Source organism: Acanthopagrus latus, chromosome 7 (genome assembly GCF_904848185.1).
Source record: "Acanthopagrus latus isolate v.2019 chromosome 7, fAcaLat1.1, whole genome shotgun sequence".
NCBI lineage: Eukaryota > Metazoa > Chordata > Actinopteri > Spariformes > Sparidae > Acanthopagrus > Acanthopagrus latus.
Window position 1 is genome coordinate 2,215,071 of NC_051045.1, and position 25,980 is coordinate 2,241,050.

Below are 25,980 nucleotides of genomic sequence, written 5' to 3' on the forward strand. Positions count from 1 at the left end.
GTCGTTTTTTTTCACAGGTGGGAAACAAACACTCAACAGTAAAGTTTGTATGAAAAAAAAAACTTTATTCAGAAATACATTTACAACACAAGTGGGGGGCGGGAGTGAAGAGGAGGGAAACAAGCTTATTCTTTCTGTGACATATTTTTTTTTTAAAAAGTGGTTATATTACATACAAGCTTCACACTCATGTTTGGTACATGTTTATATTAATGACGGAATAGAGAAGAGAAACGCTGCCTGGAACTGGAGCTGACGGACGGGATGTGGGAATGAGTCTGACGTTTATGTCATCGGACAACTCGTGACATAAAACGTGGAGATCTTCCTGATGTTTTATTACTTTTTACACTAAAACCTTAATGTGCAAGACCATTAAGAGAGCAGCCAATGACACGCCTGCTCTTGCCCCTTTTTAATGATAAATGTATTCATCTTTGCATGACTTAGACTTAATTAACTCTGATATTCCCAGACGTCCAGTCCCAGTCCGCGTTACAGATAACATTTCCCATCTGTGCTGCCTGAGGACGTTGCTCATACATTACAGTGTTCACAGTGTACCGACTCAGTAGGTATTCTTAACATTCTCTGCTAGAGATGCACGATAAACAGTCGCATACATTATTTACTTGGATTTGTTTGTTGCCAAAAGGACAAAAATTCTCAACATAATGTATTTTTTTCACCAACTGTTTGCAAAAAAAAAAGCTAGAAAAAAAAAATCAAGCTGCGTGGGCTTTTATTTACAATATACTACACATGTAATCATTGATTTGTGATTATAGGCGTTTATATGTGAGTGATGTGTATCAGTGCATCTCTGTGTGCAGACAGTTGTCACTGCTGTAGCACAAAAACAAACCAGTAACTCTGCAACGACAAACAGGAAAATATAAAATATACATTTTTCTGAAAATAGAAAATAAATATTAATATATATATTTTAAATTAGCTACAGTAACATGACACCCACCACCAGTAATTTGTAGTCGGGGAATGTGAGGATAAGACTGTGTGTGTGTGTGTGTGTCTACATGAGTGGGCAGCCCTGCGTTCCCACGCCTCCGTGCACAGCGAGCGGTTTGGACAACATGGCAGGTCTGTGGTTGATCGACGCCCGGCGGATGCAGCCGTGGAACGCTGGCAGGCCGGCAGGAAGACCCGGAACTGTGACGCCATCTAGTGGACAGAGAGAGGAACAACACGTTACAGAGAGCTTCCCACCGCTTCACCGAACAGGACGAGGAAATATCAAAAAGACAACACTTTACAAAACACAACAACACTCCCATCTTCTGAAATGTTGCTGTGTTTTGACTTGATGGGCCACCGTAGTAAACAGATGAACAGCGGTTTGAAAAAATAAAGGATGTGAAGTATCTATTGAAGTTCCACCAGTCAGGAAGCAACGTGCACAGACAGAAGTGTGTGTGTTCGTGTGTGTGTGCTCACCTGGTACCCCTCCGAGGTAAACGGTCTCTTTGGCCCCTGCAGAGCGGCTCTGTTTGGGCCCGACGCTGTGCTCGCTGGCTGCATCAACGTGGAGCTGCAGGACGTTGTTCTTCTTCACCACTGGAGACAAACAGACGACACAACGTGCTTCATCATCTCAGACTGACAGCAGACCAACTCAGCGAGGGGCAGAGACAAGATGGCGACGTGAGCTCACCTGTGATGGTGTGCCAGCGACCGTTACAGAGAGATTCTTCAGGAGTGAAGGAGGTAGAGAATTCACCTTTGCCGGTGTTGACTGACACAGTCACCTACACACACAAACACTTTTTCAGGTTTTGCTTTCTCAGAATAATGTCGTAGTGTCGGAACATACTGAAAAACACGACTGAAACAGAAGAAACTGTGTCGTGTTGTTGTGGTCTCACCTCTCCCTGACTGAGGACCACGGTCAGGTGTTGGTCAGGTGACATCCCAGCATGCAACAGCAGCCCAGAGTCCGAGACGGGCCGAACCTCCAGCTGGATTTCCACATCTCGACCCAGAACTAAAGATTCATCTGCCGAGAGAGAGAGAGAGAGAGAGAGAGAGAGAGCCTTCAGCACAGCAGGACTCAAACAGGAAAAACCACAGAAGAAGAAGCAATGATAATCACCTATTGCCATGTTTCCTCCCTGACCGGAGAAATACGCTCCGGGCTGCAGAGGGTCCTGGAAGCAGGGCACCGTCCCCTGGCTGTGGGCGGGACTTCCTGCAGGGGCCTCGTTCAGCGTCAAGTCCCTGACGCAACCGACGAAACCACCGGAGCCCGGAGCCTGAAGGTTTAACAGAACAACACAGACACATGATTCATGATACACATAATGTTGCTTTTATTACGTTCAGCCGTGTATCTGAACCTCGTGTGTGTGATGTGGAGTCCGGATGTTTTACCGTCAGCGAGGGCGGGACTCCTCCCACATATAAAGGCCCGGTGAGTCGAGTCCGGTCTCCTCCGGGGATTCTCTTCGACTGAGCGCTGATCCCGTCCACGATCAGACTGATCTTCTCTCCTTCACGCTTTATAAACACCTGAAGCGGCACAAAGACGGAAGGCGGAGCAGGTTAGAAATTCAGGCGAAAGAATAAACGGTGACCCGGTCGCTTGACCCCGGCGTGCGACCTCACCGTGTGCCACTGGTCGTCGTTGTACTTCTTGCGGCTCCGCAGGCTGACCTTCCTCTTCCCTCCGTCCAACAGAAGCAGCAGGTGGCCGTCTGACACGCCGAGTGACATCACAGCGCCGCGCTGCCCGCCAGCTGCATACAGCACCAGACCGTCGGAGGAGTTGATCCTCAGCGACATGGAGATGTGAGGCCTGCAGAGACAGAGTGTGATTAAATGGCATGAAGCTGACATGAAGCGTGAGTGTTATCTGACAGTTTGTGTGACCCTCACATGGAGCTGAGCGAGCTGGGCAGCGAGTCGTATCTCTGGTATCCATGCGTGGAGCCGCTGAAGTGCGTCGCTCCGGTCTCCTGGTCCGACAGCTCCCTCTGACACGACTCCCTGGTGTTACGACTGCGAGACCCCGACGGCTTCCTGTGCTTTCCCTGAGAGAGAATCTAATCTTGTTACAGGGTTCAGAGGTTCACTTTGTGTTTCTACAGAAGCTCTGAGGGGCAAATGAGGAATTTATTTTTTTTGGGTGAAAATGTGATGAAAAAAAAAATCCTAAAAAGAAATGTTTTTTTTTTTTGTTTTTCATGTTTGATACCAAGTAAACAAAACAAAACAAAAAAACAAAAAAGTTTGGGAGGAGATTTTTTTTTTCCAAACTTTATTCAAAAAGTTTCCCAGTTTCAGAATTGGAAACATAAATAAATAAATTTTAAAAAAATCCTGATTTTTTTCCCACCTGGTTTCAAGCATAAGACCAATAAATAAATAAATTATGAAAATTCACGCAAATGGATTTTTTTGTCTGGTAACTTAAATAAATAAAAAGAAGATCTTACATTTTTTTTAATTTAAAATTACTTCTCCTAGATTTAAAAAGAAAAAATTCTCCTGGCATAATTCAAAAATTGTATTTTTTAACAGATGGAAAAATTTGTGAAAAAAATGCTTTTTAAAAAATATTTTTCCACGTGTGAGAAAATGAGAATATTTTTCCTTTACTCCAAAAAAAAATCTTCCGGATTTTTTTTTTTCCTCCCTCCCTTCCTTCCCTCAGGAGAATTGTTTTTGAGGGGTGGATAAAAAATATTTTTCTTTCCTGTAATGTCTTTTCTTTCGTATTTTTACAGGTGGAAAAACATTTTTTGTCAGTTTTTCTCATGTGAGGAACAAAGTGATTTCCCCACCAGGAGATTATTTTCCTCCTTGTGTGAGATTATTTCTTTTGTCGAGTGAAACCACGTGAAATTTTTTTTTCAAGGAGAAAAAAAATCCTTTTTTCATTGGTTTGCTTCCTATTTGTGGGAAGAGCAGTGTTAGTGTGTACCTTGGGTTTGTTGCTGTGTTTAGGCTGGGCAGCAACGATCTGCTGAGGCTTTTTGGCAGCAGGACACTGCATAGGAACGTTGAAAATATCTTTTGCCCCCAGCAGGTTTAAAATCTCCTTGTCCCCGATGCTGTAGACAAAAGACAAAATGTTCAGATTCAGATTTGAATTCATCAGTACATCAGCTCTCTCCACCTTCTCCTGATCTTTGGATCTGTGGATGTAATTTCTCGGGTGTCGGGTGCAGAGACAGGATGTTACAGACGGGAGGAGAGCTCAGAGATCACTTTAAACTTTTGTGATTCTAAAAAAGTGGATTTATCTTCACTCCTGTTTATCAACCTGACTGCAGCACTGATCGGTGGAGGTTGCTGGAAACATTTGTGAACGATGATCATAATTAAAGCATGTGAGTGAACTTTGTGGCTCCTCCTGATCTCTACTCATCTCACCTCTTGATGAAAACATTGCTGATACATCCAGTGAGATTCTGGAGGCCTTGGTTGGGCATCCCACCCAGGAAGGTGCTTCCTCCTGAGCTGACAGCGCTGTTGTCGAAACGGATGCCCCTGACTTCCTGCTCACGCACGTCGTCCATGTAGAGACGCATCCTGAGGGGTGAAGCATCAGCAAACAGCTTCAACAAATGTTTCTTTACAACTGAATTTGTTCCAAAGTGTGATGGCGTCACGGAAGACAAAGACACGTGAGACTTACCCGTTAATGTCGATGTAGATAATGACGTGGTGGCTGCTGTCATCGTTGTACGTCTTGCTCGTCTTAATCTCACTGTTGCCAGCTCTCACCACCACGTGGCCCTCGAGCAAAAACACCTGACACACACCGTCCTGTACACACACACACACACACACACACACACACACACACACACACACACACCAAAGACCAAAAACACTTTTAAAAATGTGTCGAGCAGGAAAAGACAGCAGCAGTTCAGCCTGCAGAAACAAATTAAAAAGGCAAATATGAGAGGCTGGTCCGACCTGATCCTGGTGGTAGAACATGAGTCCGTCCTTCTGCTCGGTTCTGAAGCCGAAGCTGGCGTGGAAGCTGTAGTTCCTGAGGGCTGGAATATCTGTCAGAGCCAAGTTCAGGTAACTCTGACCGGAGAAATGAGCCTCATGAGCCACCTGAATGAGCACACACACACACACACACACACACACACACAGCAGATTAACACAAACTATCACTGCAAGAGACATTAAAAAGTGCTTTAAAATAGAAATAAGGGAAACCAACAGCAGCAAAGACAACGACTAATGTTTGAGCATGACGGATAGTTTTCCCACCAGCACGCTGTCTTTGCAGCCGAAACTGACTCCAAAGCTCGTCATCGTGTTCAGGGCAACGTGATTGCCGCCGACCTTGACGTTCCTGAAACAGCCCCTCAGAGATCCCTGCTTAGAGAACAGAGACTTCAACCTGCAGAGAGGAGACACAGATGAGAATGAAGCAGCCACACAGACACGGAGATCTTTAATCGACTGAAATATGAATTCACATTTTCTCAATGAAAGCTGTATCGATTGACTGATCATGAATATCTGCGGCACACTTCAGTCCGTAGGATGAAAAACAGGTGCTGTCATTGTGTTTATGTTTATGTGCAGCTCACTTGGCAGGCATCTTTTTCTCCGGTACTCCTCCCAGGTAGTAGCTGCCCGTGAACATGGGGATGGCCTCTGTGAAATGGTGGGTGTAGAGACCAGCGCGGTTGATCCTCACCACCACACGGAACGTGGGCGAACGCATGATGATGATCTCCACCTACAGAGTTACAAACAACATGACGCACATTAACACGGGTTACAAAACTTCAAGTACCAAGACTGAAAATGGTGTTTTGTTTTTTTTTCAACTTTTTAAATTCCACCCAAAGGCCTAAATTTCTAAAAAAATTATTTAACAAGAAATTATTTGTCTTTCCTTCTGTCACAATTCTGAGAACAATGACAGAAAAAAAGTCAAAATTAATGTTATTGATTTGCCTCCCAAAGATCTCTGTTCCCTCAACTGTCATACACATGTCGTACACATCGGAGAGACGGCGACCGATGCGGCAGACTTACAACTTTGGACTCAGCGTTGCTGATCATCAGGGATCCATCTGAAGGATCTTTAGGCTCCACAGATTCCAGCTTGTCGCCGAAATCGTACAAAACCTTCAGTCTGCCCTGATGAACTGCCAGACACATGAACTTAGTCTGATGGAGGACAGAGACGTGAAGAGAAAACACTTTTAGCTTTCGTGGTCAATATGACAACATTTAAAATCTGACCAATACTGTACACTGGAGCCGACACTGATTAAATCTTAAAAATTAAAATATACAGCTTATGTTAGCGTGATAAATCAAGTGATTACTTATGAAAAAAAAAAATGACTGACTGAATAAAGCATTGACCTCGTTATGCAGCAGGAGCAGGATTCCGTTGTGTGACAGCAGCCTGACTTCCTGTTCGAAGCGCTGCATGCGAGTGGCTTCATCAGTGAAGGTGATCTCAGCGAAGCCGCTGCCGTCGAAATACGCTGCGTCATTCTCCCAGGGTTTAGGCTGCGCGGGCTTCGACCTGTTGTTTTACATTTTATCCCATTATGAAGTCAAAATAGAAAATGTGAGAGTGAGTTCAGCCAAAAGAGCGACGAAGATAATTTGATCAGAAACTTTTCATTTTCCAAATTATACGTAGAAAAGTGAACGTCTAGTCTACGAGAGGTTTCGAAGTAAATGACCTCACCTGCCACAAGGTTTGTCCACAGTGGTGTTGAGATTGAAGATATTTTCAAAGTTGTACAGACTGAGCACTTCCTCATTGAGCGTATCAAACTCGATACAGCCCTTAAAGTAAGGCAGAGCCAGCGGAGCAGGCGGCTGAAAGACAAAGAGAATAAAGATAAGGAAGTCAGCACCAGCGGATGTGTACTGGATGTGCATGAATACTCCGACTCTCACCATGACTGAGCCCATCAACCACAACAACAGCACGCAGCCCTCTGTGCACTTACTTTGAAAGTACTCGGGTATCCTCCCACATAGAAAACAGTGTTGTTGGTGGACAGGTTGAGCAGCCCCTGATCTCCTCTAGCCTCCACTTCGGCTTTGTAGCTCGTTGTCTGCCACTCATTGCCACCTTCTGACAACACGGACATCCTGCCATACTGAAGGATCCTGCATTCACACACATGGAAAGGTAGGAAGATATTAATATAGAAATTTCCATCCATGAAAACATTTTTCCCTGAAAATATTTTGCCCTGATTTTTTTCTGGGAAAGTTTTTCTTCGGCGTGTTTTCCAGATTTGTTAAAAAATGTAAATGTCTGTCATCTTGTCATAATGAGTACATATCTATATATGCATTCATATTTTATGGTGTGTATGTGGGTTTCCTACCTGTCTATCACAATATTGTCGAAGTTTCCATCAGACTTGATGTCTTCCTTACTAGACACATCAGCAGTTTCTCCACCGACGTTAAAGTACCAGTGCAGCCTCTTCCCCTCCAGCGTCAAGCCCATGAACTCCGTACTGGACTACAAACACCGGACGGACAGAAATGAACGACAAACACCCCTCAAAAACACCAAACTGCCACAAAAACATCAGATTAAACAGTTTAAACAGCACAAGAGGAGCTCCTCGGTTGCAGTGGTGATGCTTACATCCTTGTTGCCGAAGTAGAAGATAAACTGTTTGACGCTGCTGTCCTGCCGCCTCGCTCGGGCCGCCTCCGGCAGAGTGATGTAGAACCTGATGGAGGTGTAGGATGCCAGGTCAGCAAGGTTACGTGGAGTACGGACCTGAATGCCCGACTCCCCGTTAAACTTCACGGGAACGCTGACCTGGACGGAGAAGAGTGGAGGAGAAAAGGGGCACCGACAACATCAGAGACTGCTGGAAGACAGACGTTATTAATTGTGTGTGTGTGTGTGTGTGTGTGTGTGTGTGTGTGTGTGTGTGTGTGTGTGTGCGTGTGTGTGTACCTTGCTGGCGGCGTTTCGCGCCTGCTGTATGAGCTGACGGATGCGGTCGATGTTCTCGGAGATGTTTGGCATCTGTACCGAGTGATTCTGCAGTTTGTCGAGCTTCTTCATCAGCAAGGGAATCGTCTCACCCAGCGAGTGAACTGAGGACAGACAAGCGTCGCCTTAAATGACACATTCGTTTGCACGTTGATGATTTATTTAATAGTTTGCTGTTGTTTATGTTTCTGAAACGTTTTCCATGACATTGTTGGACAGGACAGAGTGAAGACAGGAGACAGGATGGGAGGTCGTGGAGGGAAATCAGTAAATTAAATATGTTTCTTCTTCTTCTCCTTCAGGTTCCTACCGGTCTTGTTGGCCTCCATCAGGGCGTTGTTGATGTCATCGCTGGTGGCGTTGGCGTCTCCGTAGGTCTGCTGCCATTGGTCCAGCTGCTCTTTGATGGGACGCAGGGCATCGTTGACCTGCGTGGCCGTGGTGTTCGCCACATCCGCCGCACGCTTCGCATCGCTGATCTCCTGACTCACATCTGCTCATGGCAGAGACAGAAGGACGGAAGTAAAGACGAGATGAATCCACGACTGATTCCTTCATTACCGTTTTCTTCATTTTAAGACATTTAGAGTAATTTTGCTGGTGTGTGTGTGTGTGTGTGACGTGCGTACTCAGAGTGAAGTTGAGGTTGTTCTGAACCGTCTCCAGGTCCTTCATCACATCAGCCTGTTTGGTTTTCGCCTCGTCCAGCCGCCTCTTGGCGTCTTCAAGCTGCGGCTTCAGGTCTGAAAAACAACAAACGAGACGAAGATTTAACACCCGACTTTTACCTGATGTCATGAACCACTTGGATAAAGACGGTGTGGAGATGTGTTGTGTTTACCGTTGTTGAGCTCATCATCTAACTTCTCAACCTCGTCCTTCAGCTCCATGCTGTGGTTCCTCAGAGATTTGGCGACCTGGCTGAGGTCCTGGTCCTTTATGTTCTGCACGCAAACACACAAATATTACAAGCCTGACAAGAACAAAGACACAATTTGAAGCCAGCCGTGAAGGTAATTTTAATGTGTGCACGCATGAGGTCACACGGAGGAAACAATAAAAGTGTTTCTGTGTGTCCTGTACCTCCAAAGTGTCGTTGGCAGCCTTGTCGGCCATCTTGGCGGCCTCCTCTGCCGCCTTGATGCTGTTGATGATCTTGTTGTAAGTGTTTGTTATGTCCACAAATCCGTCCCTCTTGGTTTCTTCAACCAGACTGCAGAAAAACCAAGAAAACAGCTCACTCATGTATTCCACGCGACAGGAGAGGGACAAGTCGATCAAAAGTAGCTGATCAAATACTTTTACTTGCAGTTGAATTTATCATTTTGAAGGAATTTCCTTACAGAACATCTTTACTAACAGCGTTTTTGTCACCACGAGGGACGGCGATCGGTCTTGTTTGTCCGTCTCCTCTACCAGATTAACACACTTAATAAACAGTAGCTAAGAAGTCCTGTACCTGGACAGGTTCATGGCCAAAGCGTTCAGCAGTTCAGCGTGTTTCTCTGCTTCCTCCACCAGAGGAATCTTGGAGTCGACCCAACCGAAGTCCTGCACTTTCTTTGCCAGCGGGGTCCTGGCGCCGTCCAGCTTGGCCGCCAACCGCTCGTACTCCTGAGAAAGACGTTAAAGCGTCAAAGAGAGACAAACAGCGCGGCTGCAACATCTCTACGTTGAGTCCAGATAAGAAACCCTGTCACATGTCATCACCTCTGAAAAGTGGAGTTGAAACAGCAGGTGTGTGACAGGAAATACCGCCGTGTGTGTGTCTGTTGGCTCTCACCTCTTTGGAGTCGTGCAGCATGGTCAGCACGTCGTTCACCTGAGCGACGTCATCTTCGGCCATCTGCAGCTGGTCATTCACCTCCTTCTGCTTCTCCAGCAGGTCCTCGATCTTCCTCTGTGACGGAGACACAGTCAGTGTTTTTTTTCGTCCTCTTACTCCTCTCTTTACCGCTCTTTGTTGGTCTCCCGGCTCACCTTGTTGTCCTCCAGGGTTTTCTCGTTGACGTTGTTGATCTCCGAGGCTCTGGCGGTGTTGTTCACGGCTTCGTTCAGCGCGTCTCGGAGATCCATCATCTCCGAGTTGAAGCGAGTCAGACGGTCTCTGATAGTTTTGGCCAAGTCGTTGTTTTCTCCCTGACGACCCGCCAGCTCCTTATTTACGCGATCCAGCACTGGCAGAGGACGCGGAGAGTGAGATGATCACATCTACAATCTGTTATCTACAGTTTGTGTTGACGGAGTGGATAAACTCACGTTTCTCCGCCTCGGTCTTCTCCTTGTTGGCCACTTTCTTCTGTCCCACGCAGCTTCTGTATCTCATCTCCCTCAGCATGGCCTCAACCTCCCTCATCTTCCTCTCCCGCTCGTCATCGTCCTGCTCTGCCTCCGTCTTATTCAGTGACGACCGGTTCGCCATCAGCATGATATCTGTGGAGACAGAACAGCATCTGATCAGTCGTCTGGTTTTTAATCTTCTCTAGGGGGGAATGAGACATGAGCAATGTTTGTTAGAGGTTTAGATGAGCGCTTTTTCTTCGTCGTCCTACCGTTTATGTCCATGGTGATGTTGTTGATGAAGGACAGCAGGTCTTCTGCCCTCTGGTGTGTGTTGTTGGTACTGTCCCGCAGGTCACTGACCCGGTCGATCATCCCCATCGTCTGAAAAACACCAAGGACGTCACAACACGCTCACTGCTACATGAAAACAGACTATTTATTTTGTGGCATGAACAAGACGAAAAACTGGAGACTCCTCCTCAATATTTTTTTAAAAAAAGAAATAGTTGTTGCTTTTCTGCAGGAGAGGTATAAAAAAAGGTTTTCTCACTTTCTCTGTTCTGTAATAAGAAACGATGTGGGCAAAACTTAAAATTCCAGTAATCATCAACGTATTTCTTAATCATCACTCACAGAAATGTACCAAAAGGAGAATAAAAATGTTATATTCAATATTTTTGTTTTCTGAACTCAACAATCTCACAGATAGACGGATATGTTGAGATCCACTATTTTGCAGTCAGGATCTGCTAATGCCTTCAAATAAATGATGTGTAATTTATCCAGATTGCCTGAGAAAGTGTGTGTGTGTGTGTATGTGTGTGTGTGTGTGTGTGTGTGTGTGTGTGTGTGTGTGTCTGACCTTGTCCTGCAGTTCACTGATGTCATCGTTGATGTTCATGATCTCAGCGTCCAGCATTTCGGCTCGACTCCGGCTCTCGTCCAGCGTGCTGTTGTAGTTCTCTACGGCCCGCTGGGAGAATCATGGGAAAATCTTTTAACAACTTTCTGCAACGTCTACTTTTAATGTGTGTGTGTGTGTGTGTGTGTGTGTGTGTGCACTCACAGCGACGTCCTCCAGAGTCTTGTTGAGGTTGTTCAGCTGAGCCCAGGCCATGGAGCTGGCGTTGAGACTCTTCAGCTGACCGGCGACTGAGTGGAAGTTGTCATTCATTTTGTCGAGATCCTCCAACAGGACGATGACACAGCTGTCGCACGCTGCAAGGAACACACACACCCTTCATTTCACCTTTCCTGGAATTTGCAATCGCTCTGTTCTCGTTGTGAGTCACACATCTAAAATGTGCGAGTGTTTAGACTCACGTTCACAGTGCATGCCCTGGTGGCCGTCGACAGGCACGTTGTACTTCTGTGAGCAGGTGTCACACTGTTTTCCCATCATGCCGTCAGGACAGCGACACTCTCCTGTGCGAGGGTCGCAGGAACCTCCTCTGCAGTCGCACTCTGAATGGGTTGGAGAGAAGACTCGAGTTGAGTTGGGATAAAATAAAAGTAGCTCAGCTTTGATATTCAGCCTCAGTATTCACTCACTCCTGCACCCGTTGGGTCCGTAGTCCCAGTGTCCAGGAGCACACTGTTTGCAGCTCGGTCCGTTGACTCCGGGCTGACAGGCGCACTGACCGCTCTGAGGGTCACACGGCTGGACGAGAGCCGCAGAGGCTTCGCAGTCGCACTGACGACAGCCGTTGCAGGAATTGAAGCCGAACATGCCGTCCTGAGGAACAACACAGGAGATTCAGGCAGAAGACAGAGCGTAACACTTCCTGGATTAGTTTGTCTGAGACACGGCTCGTTGTATCGGGTTTTAGGACAGTTAGGACAGAACTCCTCTCACCACACAGTGTTCACAGCGCGGCCCGCTGACTCCAGGTTTACAGCGACACTGTCCGGTGTGAGGGTCACATGACTCGGTGCCACATGGAGAACAGTCGCATTCTGTAATGAAGTAGAAAAATAATTTTTAATTTGCAGAAAAAAACCATCTCTGAAGGACTTGAATCCATCATGCTGTTCTCTGTCTTCAACTGAAGCTTCTACTGAACAACTAAACAGTCTGAATAGATCGAATGAAGCTGGTCTGAGGACAGCGCTGAACTCACTGCTGCAGTTCTTGGCGGTGATGGCGTCTCCGTAGTAACCAGGTGCGCAGGTGTCGCAGTGAGGCCCGGCCGTGTTGTGCATGCAGCTCAGACACTCTCCGGTCAGCGGGTGGCAGTCGGTGAACAGCATGTTGGGGTCGGTGTTGTCGTTGCAGTGGCACAGCTGGCACGTGCTGCCGAGCACCATGGGGTTGCCGTAGTAACCAGGGGCGCACCTGAGTTGGAGACAAAGCAGGACGTGTTTTTTTTTGTTTTTTTTTTAAACAAGGTTTTCTCTCGTCATTTCCTGATGCGTTTAAATCTCTAAACTACGTAACACGTTACCTCTCACAGTGCGGCCCAGCGTAGCCCGGCATGCACAGACACTGCATCCTGTCGCCTTTCTTCTCACAACCTTCTGCAAAACTACACAGAGGGAAACAAAAACACAAGACGTTACTCGTATGATATCGGAGGAATCAGGGAACTGGTTGTGAGAAGATGACACAAACTAACCAGAGGAGGAAACAGAGACAGAGAGACTGTAAAACTGTACTGACTTGTTGGACAGGACCCTCAGAGGACACGGACAACTGGAGCACGACACCGCCTGTCCGTCAAGAGTGTTGTTGCCGAGGAAACCGCCCTGGCACCTCTCGCAGTGGTCGCCGTCCGTGTTGTGGCGGCAGCCCTGATGGTCAGAGAGGAGAACGAGGCCATGACACTGAGCTTAAAAAACCAGTGTTAGAGGAGGAACGATGTCAAGAAGAGAGGAAGAGATTCTCACCACACAGATTCCAGAACCGTCCAGACACTGATCCGAGTGTCCGTTACAGTTACACGGGACGCATTTCCCCAGAAACAGACCGATGGTGTCTCTGTAGTAACCTGGAGCACATTTCTACACAGGAAACATCAGCAGCAGCGTGAGAGACGAATACTGACATTATTGATTGATGATTAATCTTCTGACTACTTATTTTATCAATTTTTGAACACATTACTTTTTAAAAAAATCTTATTTTAATGTTAGATGTTGTCTTTGTGACACATTTTGAATTGTAAATTGTGTTTTTAATGTGCTATACACTGATGTTTTGGGTCGTTTCTTTCTAAAATGCCAGAAAATAATTTTTAACAAGCTGTTAAAATTTTCCAGGATGTGAGCTGTCGTCAAATTACTTGTTTTGTTCAAAACTCCCCAAAATGTGTAATTTGTAAATGAAAATAATAATCAAAACGTTTACATCTTTGCTAAAAGAAATACCTGAATAAACTGATTTATGATGAAACTGACATTTTCTTTTTATCAGAACTGATTATAAAACTCTAATTTGTTTTCTACAAACATGTTTAACATCACAAAATGATAAATAAAGTTAAAGATGTTCTTTAACTTTCTTGACTCACCAACTTCTTCAAAACATTATCATGCTTTTGAACATAAAACTGGAGATCTAATAATAGAAGACTGACTGACTCTCCTGGCGGTTCCCTCACCTGACACGAGTCGCCCAGGTAGTTGGCGGGACACATGCAGATCTCCACGTTGTTGGCATGGCGACCGGCGGACAGGTCCTTGGCGCCCTCCAGCACGGCGCCGCGGAGCGACACGGAGTGAGCCGACTGGGAGTGAAGGGCTCGGATCTGCAGAGACTCCAGACCGACCAGAACCATCATCAGCTCCTCGCGAGACACCGAGTTGCCGGTCTGAGCGTGACGGAAGCTTCCCTGAGAGGAAACAGGACGAAGAGTTTCCACAGTGATCGTCAACGTTTTGTTTTTGTCACTGAGAGCTTCAGACTCGTTATTCCAAGTGCAGAGACACAGAGATCAACCTTCTTCTTGCAGAGTAAAATCCATTTTATTCAACCAGAAAAAGCTGCTCTGTCGTTCAAATCCACCAGACTCCATTTACAAAAACAGTCATTTTAACATCGTAAAGCAAACTTCATTCAAACTCTTCAGAATCAGAATAAAAGTTCTTTGTTCATCATTCCAGTTCAACTCTTTTCGGATGTCCGCCCTCCGTCAACATTTTCACATCCAACTCTGTGAATTAAGGTTTTTATTTCCACAGAACCAGAGTCAGTGATCGTTAGAACGGGTTCCTGACTGTTATTCTGTTTCTGTGGAGTTTAAGTGAAGTGTGTGGTTCATGCTGATATAATTACTGTTCCTTAAAAGGGAGTCTGGTGGATTTGGCGAGAGCAACATCGCGTCTGTTTCTGGTTAAAACGATACGAGCAGCTTCAGATAGCAGAGAGAGGATAAATTAACCCTGAGGTCAGAAAACTGCTAAATCTTTTCCCCGTCTCCTGTTTCCACCTCATGTTTCCCTCGAGTGATCAATACAGAAAAACCAAGACAACCATCTCTTGGAGCAAATCCGACGTGTTGCTGCCGGTCTGCGTGGGCTGGAGCTGCAGCTTAAACAACTCGTGATGGTGTGTGCAGAAGAATTCACCTCCACCATGTGAACGATTCCCAGGTGAGGCTCCTCAGGTGACGAGTACTCTCTCTCTATGAACACCAGGGTCATCTGGTTACCCTGCAGGACGACCAAAAAACAGCAGATTAGGGAGGATTTTAAGAGGCAAGGGATTCATTTTTAACTTTCACGTCTGAATGCATGTTTGTGTGTCTGTGTATGTTTCTAATCAGACTCAGTTTCGGGGGTATTTGTGTGTGTTTTGCACCTTGAGAATGATGTCAGGCCTGGAGGCTTCTGCAGGCAGAGACAACACGTCGCCTCTCATGGTCTGAGTGTGGAGACGATACCTCAGAGAACCTCCGTAGGACGAGACCTGGAGGGGGTGACATGGTGGTTTTATGAGACTTTCACATGAAAAAACAAACTGTAAAACTACAAAAAGGAATTTTAAGGAGGAAAGAACAGACTGAAAACATAAATAAGGAGGGAGACACAGACACAGAGGTTTAATCTCTCGCTTAATCCAGACAACAGTGGATTACATTCAGACTGTACGGAAACACGATCTGAGGCCCGTGTGCTTTCATTCCTATGGTAACCATGCAGGTTTTGGCACAGCCGGCGTTTGAAGCGGCTTCATGAAGCGCAGCGGGACGTCGAAGACGAAACACTGATCTGTATCCAAACATCTCGCCTGAGCCTCCGGATCAGGACGAGAGACGTGACCGTCTGAGTGTTCGTGTTTCTATCATCTTCACCGGTGAGTCACAGCGAAGGCGAGGCCAAGTTACAGCATCTTTCAAGAGCAGCTTCTTTAATGTGTGCGATTATGGTTTAAAAAGGGAGTGACATGCTGAACCAGGAGTCTTAATGCTAAGCTAACCCTCACCTGATTATATCTTAATATACTGAACACACAGACATGAGAGCGGTGCTGATCTTCCTCTTCATCCTCTCTCTCAGCAAAGAGCAAATCAATTTATTCCCAGAAATAAATCATACTTGTAAAAGTAAATTGTTTAGATCTGGCTTTTTGTTTGAGACTTTTCACCCCTCTAGAAGTTCTTGTTCTTCGGAAACAAACACTTGTAATTTAGTTTTTAAAGAGTTCCTCGAGCAAAGCAAAGTCCAACCCTCAACAGGAAAACTTCGTCTTCTTTGACACAAACAAACCGTGATTTCGTGATCTCCCTCTGCGTGTTCTGGATTTATTTTGATTATCAGTCATTAAATCTTGACATCTGTAAGAATCATCTTCAGTCAACCTTCAATGATTAATGACAACAAACACCTCCGCTTCGTCTCCAGATGTTTTAGAGACAGACGGCTCTGATATATCTCACCTGATAACTGGAGCGCAAAGGTTATTAAAAACACATGTCGATCATTTATCTCTGGGGCACAAAATATCCTCCAACGATGCAGAAAACTCAAATGCACATATTTACGAATCCACCAATATTGCTTCTGTTTTGTGTTTTACATCCCCTCAAATTTCCTCCTCGAGTATTTTTCAGTTGAACAGAACCTCTCCACGGGCCGTCCCTCCTCTCTCACCTTGTCTCCCAGGTAAGTCTTCGGAGCGTGCCAGTGGAGGTCCTGGTAGACGTCGGGCACGTCGCTGAGATCGGCCTCTACGAGATCCTGACCCGGATACACCACGACCGGTACTTCCTGTTTGTCCGCGCCGAGCAACACCCAGCCCTCCATGTTCATGATCTACAGGGAGAACGACAGAAGAGCCATCGATTAAAATAAACAGAAATGTCTTAATTCTGAGTGGGAGTCAGTTTGGTTTTAGAGACGTCCTTTAACAGCGTGCAGGGACATGCCGAGTTTAGTTTTAGAGTTTAGACGTACCTCAGTGCGTCTTTTGTCGGAGCTGCGACATCGGTCCGTGGCCCCGAAGCAGAAGCAGCTGGTGCAGCCCTTCGGGTTGGTCGGGTCCAGGTGGAACGTGCCGACTCTGCACTGATCGCACCGAGAACCCTGGACGTTCTCCTGCAGTGGTGGAGGACAAAGAGCGGGTCAGAACACACTGTGGGTGCTGGAGGTGTGTGTGTGTGTGTGTGTGTGTGTGTGTGTGTGTGTGTGTGTGTGTGTGTGTGTTTGTGTGTGTGTGTGTGTGTGTGTGTGTGTGTGTGCGCGCCGCCTCACCTTGCACAGACACTGTCCTGTGAAGGAGTCACACACGTCCTCCTCGGTTCCGGCCTCGTTGCAGTCGCACGGCCTGCACTTGGGGTAACCGTAGAAACCAGGAGCGCAGCGGTCGCACTGACGGCCGACGACGTTGTTCTTACATCTGTTAAATAAAGTTAACAGGCGTTGATGTTTGAGAAACAAACCGTCAAGATAAAGTGGAAATCTTTGACCTTTGAACTTTGAGGGCTAAATCCAATTTCAGTCTTGAAGCAGATGAAATGTTTATTGCTCTCAGTCATCTGACTAACTGATGATTAATATCGTTAAATAGATAGAACAGACAAAGCTGACTGCAAGGTACATGCAAGTGTGTGTGTGTGTGTGTGTGTGTGTGTGTGCGCACACCAGCTGCTGTGATCTTTAGTGTCTTCAGGCAGAGAAGAACGTGTCCTGTTTTACATCCTTGTCTTGTCCCGACAAAGCTGACACATTCCTCAATGTATCTGTGTGTGTGTGTGTGTGTGTGTGTGTGAATCATGTTAAAATGATTTAAGGTATCTAAATGCCTTGATGTTTGCAGCGAGGCAAAAAAACAAAACAAAAAAAAAAACCATAGATGATGTGGAGAAGAAAGAGGGAAGACGCGCCAGAAGATGGAAAAAGGTAAATATGTTGGCAGAAAGTTTGGAGGACAGAGAAAACGTTTACAGAGAGAAAGACAGAAATAAAATAAAAACAGAGCAACAGGCACAGAATCAGAGAGATGAACATGTTGTAGATTACATTAACTGAGAAGAGCACTCTTAATACATGCACCAACATCAGGAAGTCACCAATACTAAACACATATCTCATTTTTTCTATCAGTTAAAATAAATGAAATGTAACGACAGAGAAGGTTCACAAATTATTGTTTTCTTCACATCCATTTAGTAAAAGCTCGTGTTCACGGTGTGATTGCAGGTTCATCACTGATATTGTGTCAGATCTGACTTGTTTGATCGCATAATTATCGGCCCAGTCAATTATTTGGAAAGATAAGAAACACGAAGCATCAACCTCCTCTCCGACGCTAACATGTTGAGTTTTATGAGGCATCTTCCATCAACTGTTAAAAGTTACTTATTTACGTCTCCCAATTAAAAATAAGAGGTATTCTCGTAACATCAGCTAAGATTTGCCCTGTCAATCCTCCTAACTATCTATAAAGGAAAGGAAGACGGAATGAAGATAAAAGATTTTGTGGCATTCAGTCATCGACCGACCAGTAACAGCTGTTAGTGGAGCGTCTGTTTCTTCAGGCTGAAGTCTGGATGAAGGAGAGACCTGCAACAATTACTGATCCTCCTCTGAACCAGACTGATGTTGTGAACATGAATGAGGCCGACTGGCAGCTTCCAGAAAAGGTTTAGTGGAACAACAGTGTCAAATGAGGCCAATCATCAAGATTTAAACACTAAAGGGTGAATAAAATCTTGGCAGACTTCAGAAGAAGCACGTTTATAAACCTGCAGCTTCCACACAACACAGACGAGAGTTGGCAAGTACAGCCGGGCGTCACATCAACCGAGCGAGAGCGGCGGCCAAGACTGTGTCAGGAAACACAAACGGGCAGAGGAATAACTGCCTTTTTAGGTATTTCCCAAACGGGGGCCTTGACATCTGAGAGATGAACCTGCTGAAACAGAAATGTTGTTTTTTTTTCCCGTCACAGTGTGGGCAGAGAGACAGACGCAGGTGATTTATGGCTTCTGAAGAAAACAAGAAGCATTAAACTGAAGGTAAATGAGAAGACTGAAGTTATTGTTTTGGTGTGTGGTGGTGCTGAGCGGGTCTTCTTCATGTTACTGAGGTGAATAATCACTCTTCATATTGTGGCGGTGCTGGCAGCCCGACCTGCATACGAATATACACACAAAACATGAAAATCTGGGGGAAATGCCCAACAAACAAATGTCTCCTCAGGGTATAATAAACAATAGAGTCCAATAAAACCCAGGGGGAATAAAAAGGTAAGCTGAAGGTGAACGGCAGCTTGTTTTTTTATACACACAGTTTCCTCACGCAAAGTTGTGGACGGACAAGAAAACAAAAGAGGACCTAAACAGACCAGAAGTTCTGGCTGACCATGAAAGGGGACTGAGGTTCAGAATGAAGGTGAAAACCACCTGTGAGTCTCCGCCTCCTTTAAGCCTTCACAGAGAGGTTAACACTGACTCTGATTGGCTGGGAGGGAAACGCCCCAAAGCTGCTTCCACTCCTCAATCAGGAGTCAGCAGGTGATCTGAATCACCTGCAATCAGCCATGAGGGAAACTCAGCACAAACAACTTGTACAGTCTCATCTGTCTCGTCTCGTCTCACCTGCACTGTCCGCTGAGCGTATCACAGCTCACGTCGGGGGACACGATGCCCGGACGAGAGCAGTTGCAGACCTCGCAGCCAACAACCGGGTGGCAGCCGAACGTCTGGGGCTCACACTGGGTGCACTCGGGTCGCAGCGTCCTCGGTGGGCAGATACAGTCACCGGTCACCGGCTCGCACAACCTCGTGCCACAGTTACAGGCTGGAGCGAAGAGACGATGAGTTACAGAGGAAGAGAATTTTAGTTCAAGAATAAATCAACAATGATGTTCTTTCTCCTGCGATCACAGTCCAGCACAAAGTAAAATTCAAAGCTGCTGTTGGCCTGAGATGAATGTTCTACCTCAACTGTCAATCTATAAGAGTTTGATAACCCTGAATTACTATTACACACATTTTAAATGCAAAAATTACACTTAACACATATTTTTCTGAGGGAATATTCAGGCGCCTGACCTGAAAATACCCCTGCGTGAGAGGAACTGGGGCAAAGACTCATACTGCTCATACGTCTTTAATTTCTTATTTACACACATTTCTTGCACATAAAATAAAAAAACAGTGAGTTCAGGGCTTTAAAACCAAACAATAAATATATTACTGGATTCTCTTATAACAGTACCAGTTGGTACTGACAAAATAATTTTATTCTCTAAGGAGATCAACTTAATCATCCGACTAAACTGACTCAAGAGACTAAAACACTTAAAACTGATTTTCTTGAGGTTAAAATAATGAGTTTTTTATGGACTAAAATAAGAAAATAAATACTTTTAGTCAACTAAAACTTTGTTAAGGATGAAGTTACCTAAATATAAGTGACTCATCATCAGACGGCCATATTAATAAATCACGTCTCAGCCACTCACGTCTGCAGTTGGGGAATCCCCAGTAGCCCGTGGCGCACATGGAGCAGTCCCGGCCAATCACGTTTGGCCTGCAGCTGCACTGACCGCCGAACTGCTCGCAGGTGTCGCTCTCGGCGCCGACCTCGTGGCAGGCGCACGGCATCGCCCCGTTGTTGAAGAAGGCGGACAGAGACACCGCCGAGCCGAGGCAGAACGGAGAGGCGGTGGTGGGACTGGAGAGAAGGAGGAGGAAGTGAAAAAATGTTTCTAAAGAAAATAAAAGTGGCAACAACAGCCGAGACAAACCAGCTCAGCTCTGCTATGATCTGTTAAACTCCTGCTGAGACACTGACTTGATGTAGAAGCTGTTCTGGCCACAGTTGCTGATGAAGTCGTATGATTTATCCAGAGGCTCCTCGTTCAGGTGGCTGGAGCTGTAGCTCGACTCGGGCACGACCAGAATATAATCCTGCAGAGACACGACCGAGGAGGATGGAGGGGGGAGAGGAAGAGGGTACTTTAATTGTTGCACTGTGCAGAAAAGTCAGATGATTTTGGAAAACGAACAGCAGACAAATAAAAGCAGTGAAGCAGTGAGAACTAACCAGCCACAGCGTTTTGCCGGCAGGAATCTGAACCGTGAGGAAGAGCTCGTGGTCGGTCACATCCAGAATGATCTGATTCTCAGAAACCAGGACGTTACGGCAGCCGTAAGCGTGCGGACAGAAGGAGGCGTTGGCGTGACCTGAAGCACAGGAGCACAAATATAATCTGGGCTGACTTTTACTCAGTGTTACACGTTTGCTTTCTAAAAGTTCGTTCGGCTCTTACCCTGCCAGATCCGTCCACCGTTGATGTAAACCTGCACGGGGTAGGTGGGGTGGTGAGGCTGGTGATAGTGGAGGATGAAGACGTAACGTCCGAGGGCGTGGACACGGGTCGAGTACACCGCTGCATTCTGGGTAAGGAAGGTGATGACAGTTACTTCCAGCTGACTAAATGGACCAAACAAACACAGTCCAACATTAAAATCTGCAGCCCTGCTTCTTCCTCCATCAGCGTCCGTACCTGCACTGAATCCAGCCGGACGTGGTCGCTGTTATCGGCTCCATGAGGAGGTCGGTCTCCTCCGGTCCAGGTCGGAGCGTCACTCTGGTAGGACAGAGGAGGAGCAGCTGCTGGGGAGGCCAGGATGGGCTCCTGCATGGAGGAGCTCTGACCCTCCTTCAGGACCAGCGAGTCCGACGGGGTCTGGAAGCGCGAGGGGACGCAGGAGGAGCTGCAGGAAGAAGAAGAAGAAGAAGAAGAAGAAGAAGAAGAAGAAGAAGAAGCGTATGGTGAAAAAAATGTGAATATTTCATGAGGGGAGTTTTGATGGTATGCTTTTTAGCTGCTTTACCTGTCAGGTGAGAACTGCCCGTGAGTGCTGATGCAGTGGACTTTAGGCTCCACGTGCTCCATGGTGAACTGATCTTTAGGCACCAGGTACACTTTGTGCTGAAGACGACGAGGAAACACACAAGACAGAATCATGTTTAGTCACTTCCTTCATCTTCAGCTTTACGTTTTACGCTCGAAACCATCTTAAAACCGTTCCCACCAGGAAGAAGCTGGCCTGTTCGGAGATGAGCTGGATCTCTGCGTCGGCGGGGAGAGAGAGGACGGCCACTCTGTTCTGCTCGTCGACGGCCACGACTCGACACAGGAAGCTACGCACACAGACACACACACAGTGATTAAGAGCTGTTGACGGACTTAATAAAGTGGAGACAGTGACGGTGAGCTGTGAACCAGCTGAGTCCACACACAGCAGGAAAACCAGACTGCAGACAGATTAAACACAGCATCCTGTCAGCTGTTCATCATTACATCTGTTTAATCTCTTTGTTGTCTCTTTGCATCGTGTCCCTTATAATGTGAAATGTCCAAACATTCAAACATGTCACTCTAAGAGGTCTAAAACTGAGACTAGACTTCTGTTCCGCTCTTTTTCTCTCTTCCTTTGTATTTTATAAAATTCATCATTTAAAGTAAAGAAAAATGAAGACACTTATTAAGTAAAAATCCTCTCAGGTCAGCTCGTCTCCGTACCTGTACTTGCAGTGCAGCAGAGTGACGCGGTGCTGGTGTGTTCGAGCTCCCGGCATGTTCACAGCGACGGACAGAGTTTGGGGTAATTCGTCCTCGCTGGAATATTCTACAACCAGAACGTGTTCGCCTGCAGACGGCAGGCGCCCTCGCATCTCCACGCTGATCTGCAGCAGAAAAGAAAAGGGAATAAAGGTTAACGGCTTTTGTTCCTACCTCTTGAATTAAAAAAAAAAAAAAAATCACCCTGCACCAACATTGTTCATCTCTTACATCGTAGCCACTGCAGACGGCCATGTCGGGGTGACGAGGGGTGACCCTCTCGGTCGGGCAGGGGCGAGGCAGGTGGTTGTCGTTGACGCAGTTGGCGTCGTTGCCGGAGATGGAGGGGAAGGAGTCCAGAGACAGATACCTGTACTGCAGACAGCTACACACACACACACACAGGGCCGTTCATCTCGTGAGTGTCTTCATCAGGTGGTTACCAGGTAACCAGTGGAGAATTCAGGAAGTCATCGCGCTCAGCCAAGAAATAGTCCCACGTACAACTTATTCCTCAGGCTAGCTGTTTCCCTCTGTTCCCAGTCTTTCTGCTAAGCTAAGCTAAGCTAAGCTAAGTGCATGCTGGCTGTAGCTTCATGCATTATCTACTGTACAGATGTTAGAGTGGCACTGATCATATCTTACTCTCAGCAACACAGTGAATAAACATATTTCCTAAAACTTTTCCTTCAATGGTGGAGTTTAAAACACGTTAGTCGAAAAAGGTGCGCTAGTTAAAAAACAGTAAAGACTTCCCAGCCCTCAATCGATCATTTTTGTTCCTCCTCCAGTAACTGTTTATTTGATTTTAGTAAATGATATTGGTGCATACGTACTTCTGGCTGGCGTCAGGTGCAGCGCTGTAGGTGCAGGGCTCGGTCACTTTGATCTGCAGGATGGGAGCTTCGTAGTAGGCGCTGGGCAGCAGGACGAGGTAATCCTGAGGGCAAAACAGAGCAGGAGCACAGTGTTGTTGGGTTTATGAACAATAAATACAAACTGTGCAAACCTGAACTCATTTTGTCATCTTGTGCTGACATGTTTCTGGGGGTTGCAGTGGTTAAAATGCGACATTATCTCAGCAAAACGTGATTATTATTTATCCCTCGGCTTTGAGTGCTAACGCTCCATTATCGTGTCACCTGTGTGTGTGAAAAAAGATGTTTTACAGTGACCGGTGTGTGTGTGTGTGTCCATGTGTGTCCGTGTCCGTGTGTGTGTGTGTGTCTCACCAGCAGGATCCCCTCAGCCTCGATCACCACGGTCCAGGTTCCCGGGTTCAGGACAAACGGCTCCACAAAGTTGTTCTGGGGAACGTTGACGAACGTCGGCTCCACGCTGGGAGCAAAGACGATCTGTTTGGACTGTTCTGAACCTAGAAAACACACACACACACACACACACACACACACACCAGAAACATGAGGTGTTAACCTCACAGCAACAACACTGAAACGATTCAAAATCATTAAAATTCAATAAAAATACAAACATGATGTGGTAGTGTGCTAGAAACAACACTCAAACACTCAAACACACATCACAACAGTCGCTCTGATGCTCTCTCTCCTGATTGGTGGACACCTACCTCTGCGGTTGACCTGATAGGCTGTTATTTTACCGTTGGAGGTGGCGCCCTCAGAGTTAACATATCTGAGGATGAAGCGAGTCAGATAGACGTCTGCCTCGTTCACATAAACCTGAAGCTTCACTGCCGTCTACAGCAGAGGCGAGTGGGAGAGAAGAAAAGAAGAAGAAGAAGAAGAAGTGTGGAGGGTAGAAGAAGAAGAAGAAGAAGAAAATCCTTAGTCTTAAATCCCTGAACTCTGTACTGATCTGTGGCCCGGAAGGTGAGAGAAGACGGAGGAGAAGCCGCCACCAGCAACCGTTCACAACCACCAACCACCACACACACAAGAAGAAGAAGAGGACTCTAACTACCAACTACCAACACTGGAACGAGTGATAGAGGATGAGAGAAGAAGAAGAAGAAGAAGAAGAAGAAGAAGAAGAAGAAGAAGAAGAAGAAGAAGAGCCCCATTCAGCACTCACAGTTACCACAGTAGTAGCTCCAGCTGCCGTCCTCGATCACCGACACCCGGCCCAGAACGTCCGAACCAACCCTGTTGGCGTAGCGCAGCACCACATGGAAGAGGTCCGGAGAGCTGACCGACACCGACACCAACACTTTGGACTGCCGAAAGACCCGCGAGCAAGGGAGGCAGGGACGTACGGAAAGAAAGAAGTACACATACCACAGAAGAAGAAGATAGAAGAGGAAGATAACAGAGAATACACGAAGGAGGGAGAAGGGAAAACACACCGACACAAGAAGAGGGAAGAAACCAAAAGCAAGACTTTAAAAGCTTCACCTTCACCGATAAAAGCGAACCAGCAAGAAACACAGAAAAACAAAATACAACCCAACATATTTCTCTTTGATTCAACACTTTTCAGCACAAACTTACATCAAAACTAAGAACTAGTTAATCTTTAAAAATATCTTTCCACAAGATCCACTTGATGCTTCAAGACGAGGAAGACGAGTTTCACATGTTGTTTGGAGGAATATGTGCTGAGAAGTTACTCTATCAAAGAGAAATATCCCTTTAAATGTCCAGTTAAATGTCTGTTTCATGCAGGAGGAGAATAAATCAGGGGCCACAGTCACAAAATACACAAAGTATAAAACACAAAACTCATAAAAACAAATTAAAAGACATATCATTCATTTTACTGTCATTAAATTTAAGTAAAGAATAAATCTGTGAGTTTGCAAGAAAAACAATGTATAATCTGGAGTATTCAATGCTTGAAACGTCTACGTTATATATATTTAATCATATTTTAATTGTTTTATCCAACCAAATCTGCACTGGACTAGTGGTAACATGTTCCTACCTGGATGGGCGACATCTGAGCGTAACCTCTCCAGCTGAAGTCCTTGAACTCCAGAGGGTTGTAGCCGAATCTCACCGGTCGGCCGTCCAGCGTGGTTCCCTCCTCGATCTCAAACTTCAGGTGATGGAGATCCGGGAAGTAGTGATCCGGACGAGGCCTGACGCAGAAAAACACAAGTGCTGGTTTAGATTTTCGAGGGAAATCAAGTCTTCCAGATCCATGCCTTTTATCGTCTCAGTTATCTGATAATATACTGACGATACAATGACGTTTAAATTCTTTTCCGATCAGTCTTGCAGCTGTTTAAACTCACAGATTACACTTCGGTCCCTCCACGTTGGGTCGGCAGCGACAGCGTCCGTTCCTCTCGCCACACGACTGACCGGCTGAGCCTCCGACGTCGCACTGGCAACCTGAAAACACAAGACACACAAAATGTCAATAACAGGTCGACAAATACAAGATGGCAGCACCTTTCATTCCCTTCCCTTTCCTTTCTCTTTCCTTTAATTTCCTTCCTTTTCTTCCTTTCCTTTTCCCTTTATTCCCTTCCCTTTCTCTTTCCTTTCCGTTTTCCTTTCTGTTTCCTTTTCCTTTCATTTCCTTCTTTTTCCTTTCCTTTCGTTTCTTTTTTCTTTCGCTTCCGTTTCCTTTTCCTTTCATTTCCTTCCTTTACCTTTCGTTTCGTTTCGTTTCTCTTTCCTTTCCGTTTTCCTTTCTGTTTCCTTTTCCTTTCATTTCCTTCCATTTCCTTTCCTTTCCTCACCTTCCATTCATTTCCTTTCCTTTCCTT

General features: G+C 46.0%; 1 protein-coding gene and 1 long non-coding RNA gene across 4 annotated transcripts in view; one reads left to right on the forward strand and one right to left on the reverse strand.

Moving 5' to 3' along the window:
• Positions 1–44: 44 nt before the first annotated feature.
• lama5 (laminin, alpha 5) overlaps positions 45–25,980 on the reverse strand; it is a 79,554-nt gene continuing 53,618 nt past the window's right edge. The window contains exons 21-80 of one of the 3 annotated variants that reach the window (XM_037105385.1): positions 25,501–25,600; positions 25,188–25,344; positions 23,875–24,004; positions 23,519–23,661; positions 23,123–23,226; positions 22,518–22,671; positions 22,248–22,411; positions 21,757–21,865; positions 21,556–21,653; positions 21,225–21,435; positions 20,988–21,114; positions 20,762–20,901; positions 20,510–20,625; positions 20,178–20,389; positions 19,309–19,510; positions 16,961–17,105; positions 16,664–16,804; positions 16,361–16,522; positions 15,069–15,176; positions 14,837–14,920; positions 13,870–14,100; positions 13,157–13,270; positions 12,930–13,060; positions 12,715–12,795; positions 12,391–12,605; positions 12,126–12,226; positions 11,822–12,005; positions 11,594–11,734; positions 11,337–11,488; positions 11,133–11,243; positions 10,540–10,651; positions 10,247–10,420; positions 9,968–10,164; positions 9,771–9,887; positions 9,447–9,601; positions 9,071–9,200; positions 8,829–8,931; positions 8,617–8,730; positions 8,298–8,480; positions 7,949–8,091; positions 7,628–7,807; positions 7,359–7,498; positions 6,972–7,134; positions 6,704–6,837; positions 6,370–6,535; positions 6,034–6,168; positions 5,580–5,731; positions 5,254–5,386; positions 4,945–5,091; positions 4,658–4,788; positions 4,393–4,551; positions 3,941–4,070; positions 2,893–3,047; positions 2,623–2,812; positions 2,389–2,526; positions 2,111–2,270; positions 1,884–2,014; positions 1,673–1,766; positions 1,456–1,575; positions 45–1,182 (exon numbers count right to left, since the gene is read on the reverse strand). In XM_037105385.1, the coding sequence (XP_036961280.1) occupies positions 1,034–1,182; positions 1,456–1,575; positions 1,673–1,766; positions 1,884–2,014; positions 2,111–2,270; positions 2,389–2,526; positions 2,623–2,812; positions 2,893–3,047; positions 3,941–4,070; positions 4,393–4,551; positions 4,658–4,788; positions 4,945–5,091; positions 5,254–5,386; positions 5,580–5,731; positions 6,034–6,168; positions 6,370–6,535; positions 6,704–6,837; positions 6,972–7,134; positions 7,359–7,498; positions 7,628–7,807; positions 7,949–8,091; positions 8,298–8,480; positions 8,617–8,730; positions 8,829–8,931; positions 9,071–9,200; positions 9,447–9,601; positions 9,771–9,887; positions 9,968–10,164; positions 10,247–10,420; positions 10,540–10,651; positions 11,133–11,243; positions 11,337–11,488; positions 11,594–11,734; positions 11,822–12,005; positions 12,126–12,226; positions 12,391–12,605; positions 12,715–12,795; positions 12,930–13,060; positions 13,157–13,270; positions 13,870–14,100; positions 14,837–14,920; positions 15,069–15,176; positions 16,361–16,522; positions 16,664–16,804; positions 16,961–17,105; positions 19,309–19,510; positions 20,178–20,389; positions 20,510–20,625; positions 20,762–20,901; positions 20,988–21,114; positions 21,225–21,435; positions 21,556–21,653; positions 21,757–21,865; positions 22,248–22,411; positions 22,518–22,671; positions 23,123–23,226; positions 23,519–23,661; positions 23,875–24,004; positions 25,188–25,344; positions 25,501–25,600 (8,603 nt within the window). In that variant the 3' untranslated portion in view covers positions 45–1,033. Of the gene's footprint in view, positions 1,183–1,455; positions 1,576–1,672; positions 1,767–1,883; positions 2,015–2,110; positions 2,271–2,388; positions 2,527–2,622; positions 2,813–2,892; positions 3,048–3,940; positions 4,071–4,392; positions 4,552–4,657; positions 4,789–4,944; positions 5,092–5,253; positions 5,387–5,579; positions 5,732–6,033; positions 6,169–6,369; positions 6,536–6,703; positions 6,838–6,971; positions 7,135–7,358; positions 7,499–7,627; positions 7,808–7,948; positions 8,092–8,297; positions 8,481–8,616; positions 8,731–8,828; positions 8,932–9,070; positions 9,201–9,446; positions 9,602–9,770; positions 9,888–9,967; positions 10,165–10,246; positions 10,421–10,539; positions 10,652–11,132; positions 11,244–11,336; positions 11,489–11,593; positions 11,735–11,821; positions 12,006–12,125; positions 12,227–12,390; positions 12,606–12,714; positions 12,796–12,929; positions 13,061–13,156; positions 13,271–13,869; positions 14,101–14,836; positions 14,921–15,068; positions 15,177–16,360; positions 16,523–16,663; positions 16,805–16,960; positions 17,106–19,308; positions 19,511–20,177; positions 20,390–20,509; positions 20,626–20,761; positions 20,902–20,987; positions 21,115–21,224; positions 21,436–21,555; positions 21,654–21,756; positions 21,866–22,247; positions 22,412–22,517; positions 22,672–23,122; positions 23,227–23,518; positions 23,662–23,874; positions 24,005–24,338; positions 24,481–25,187; positions 25,345–25,500; positions 25,601–25,980 lie in introns of all 3 variants that reach the window. The other 2 variants (XM_037105384.1, XM_037105383.1) reach the window with 2 other exon arrangements.
• Positions 15,205–16,508, forward strand: LOC119023454. Its single transcript, XR_005076265.1, has 3 exons — positions 15,205–15,307; positions 15,410–15,563; positions 16,373–16,508. It is a non-coding gene; the product is annotated as an uncharacterized LOC119023454 (long non-coding RNA).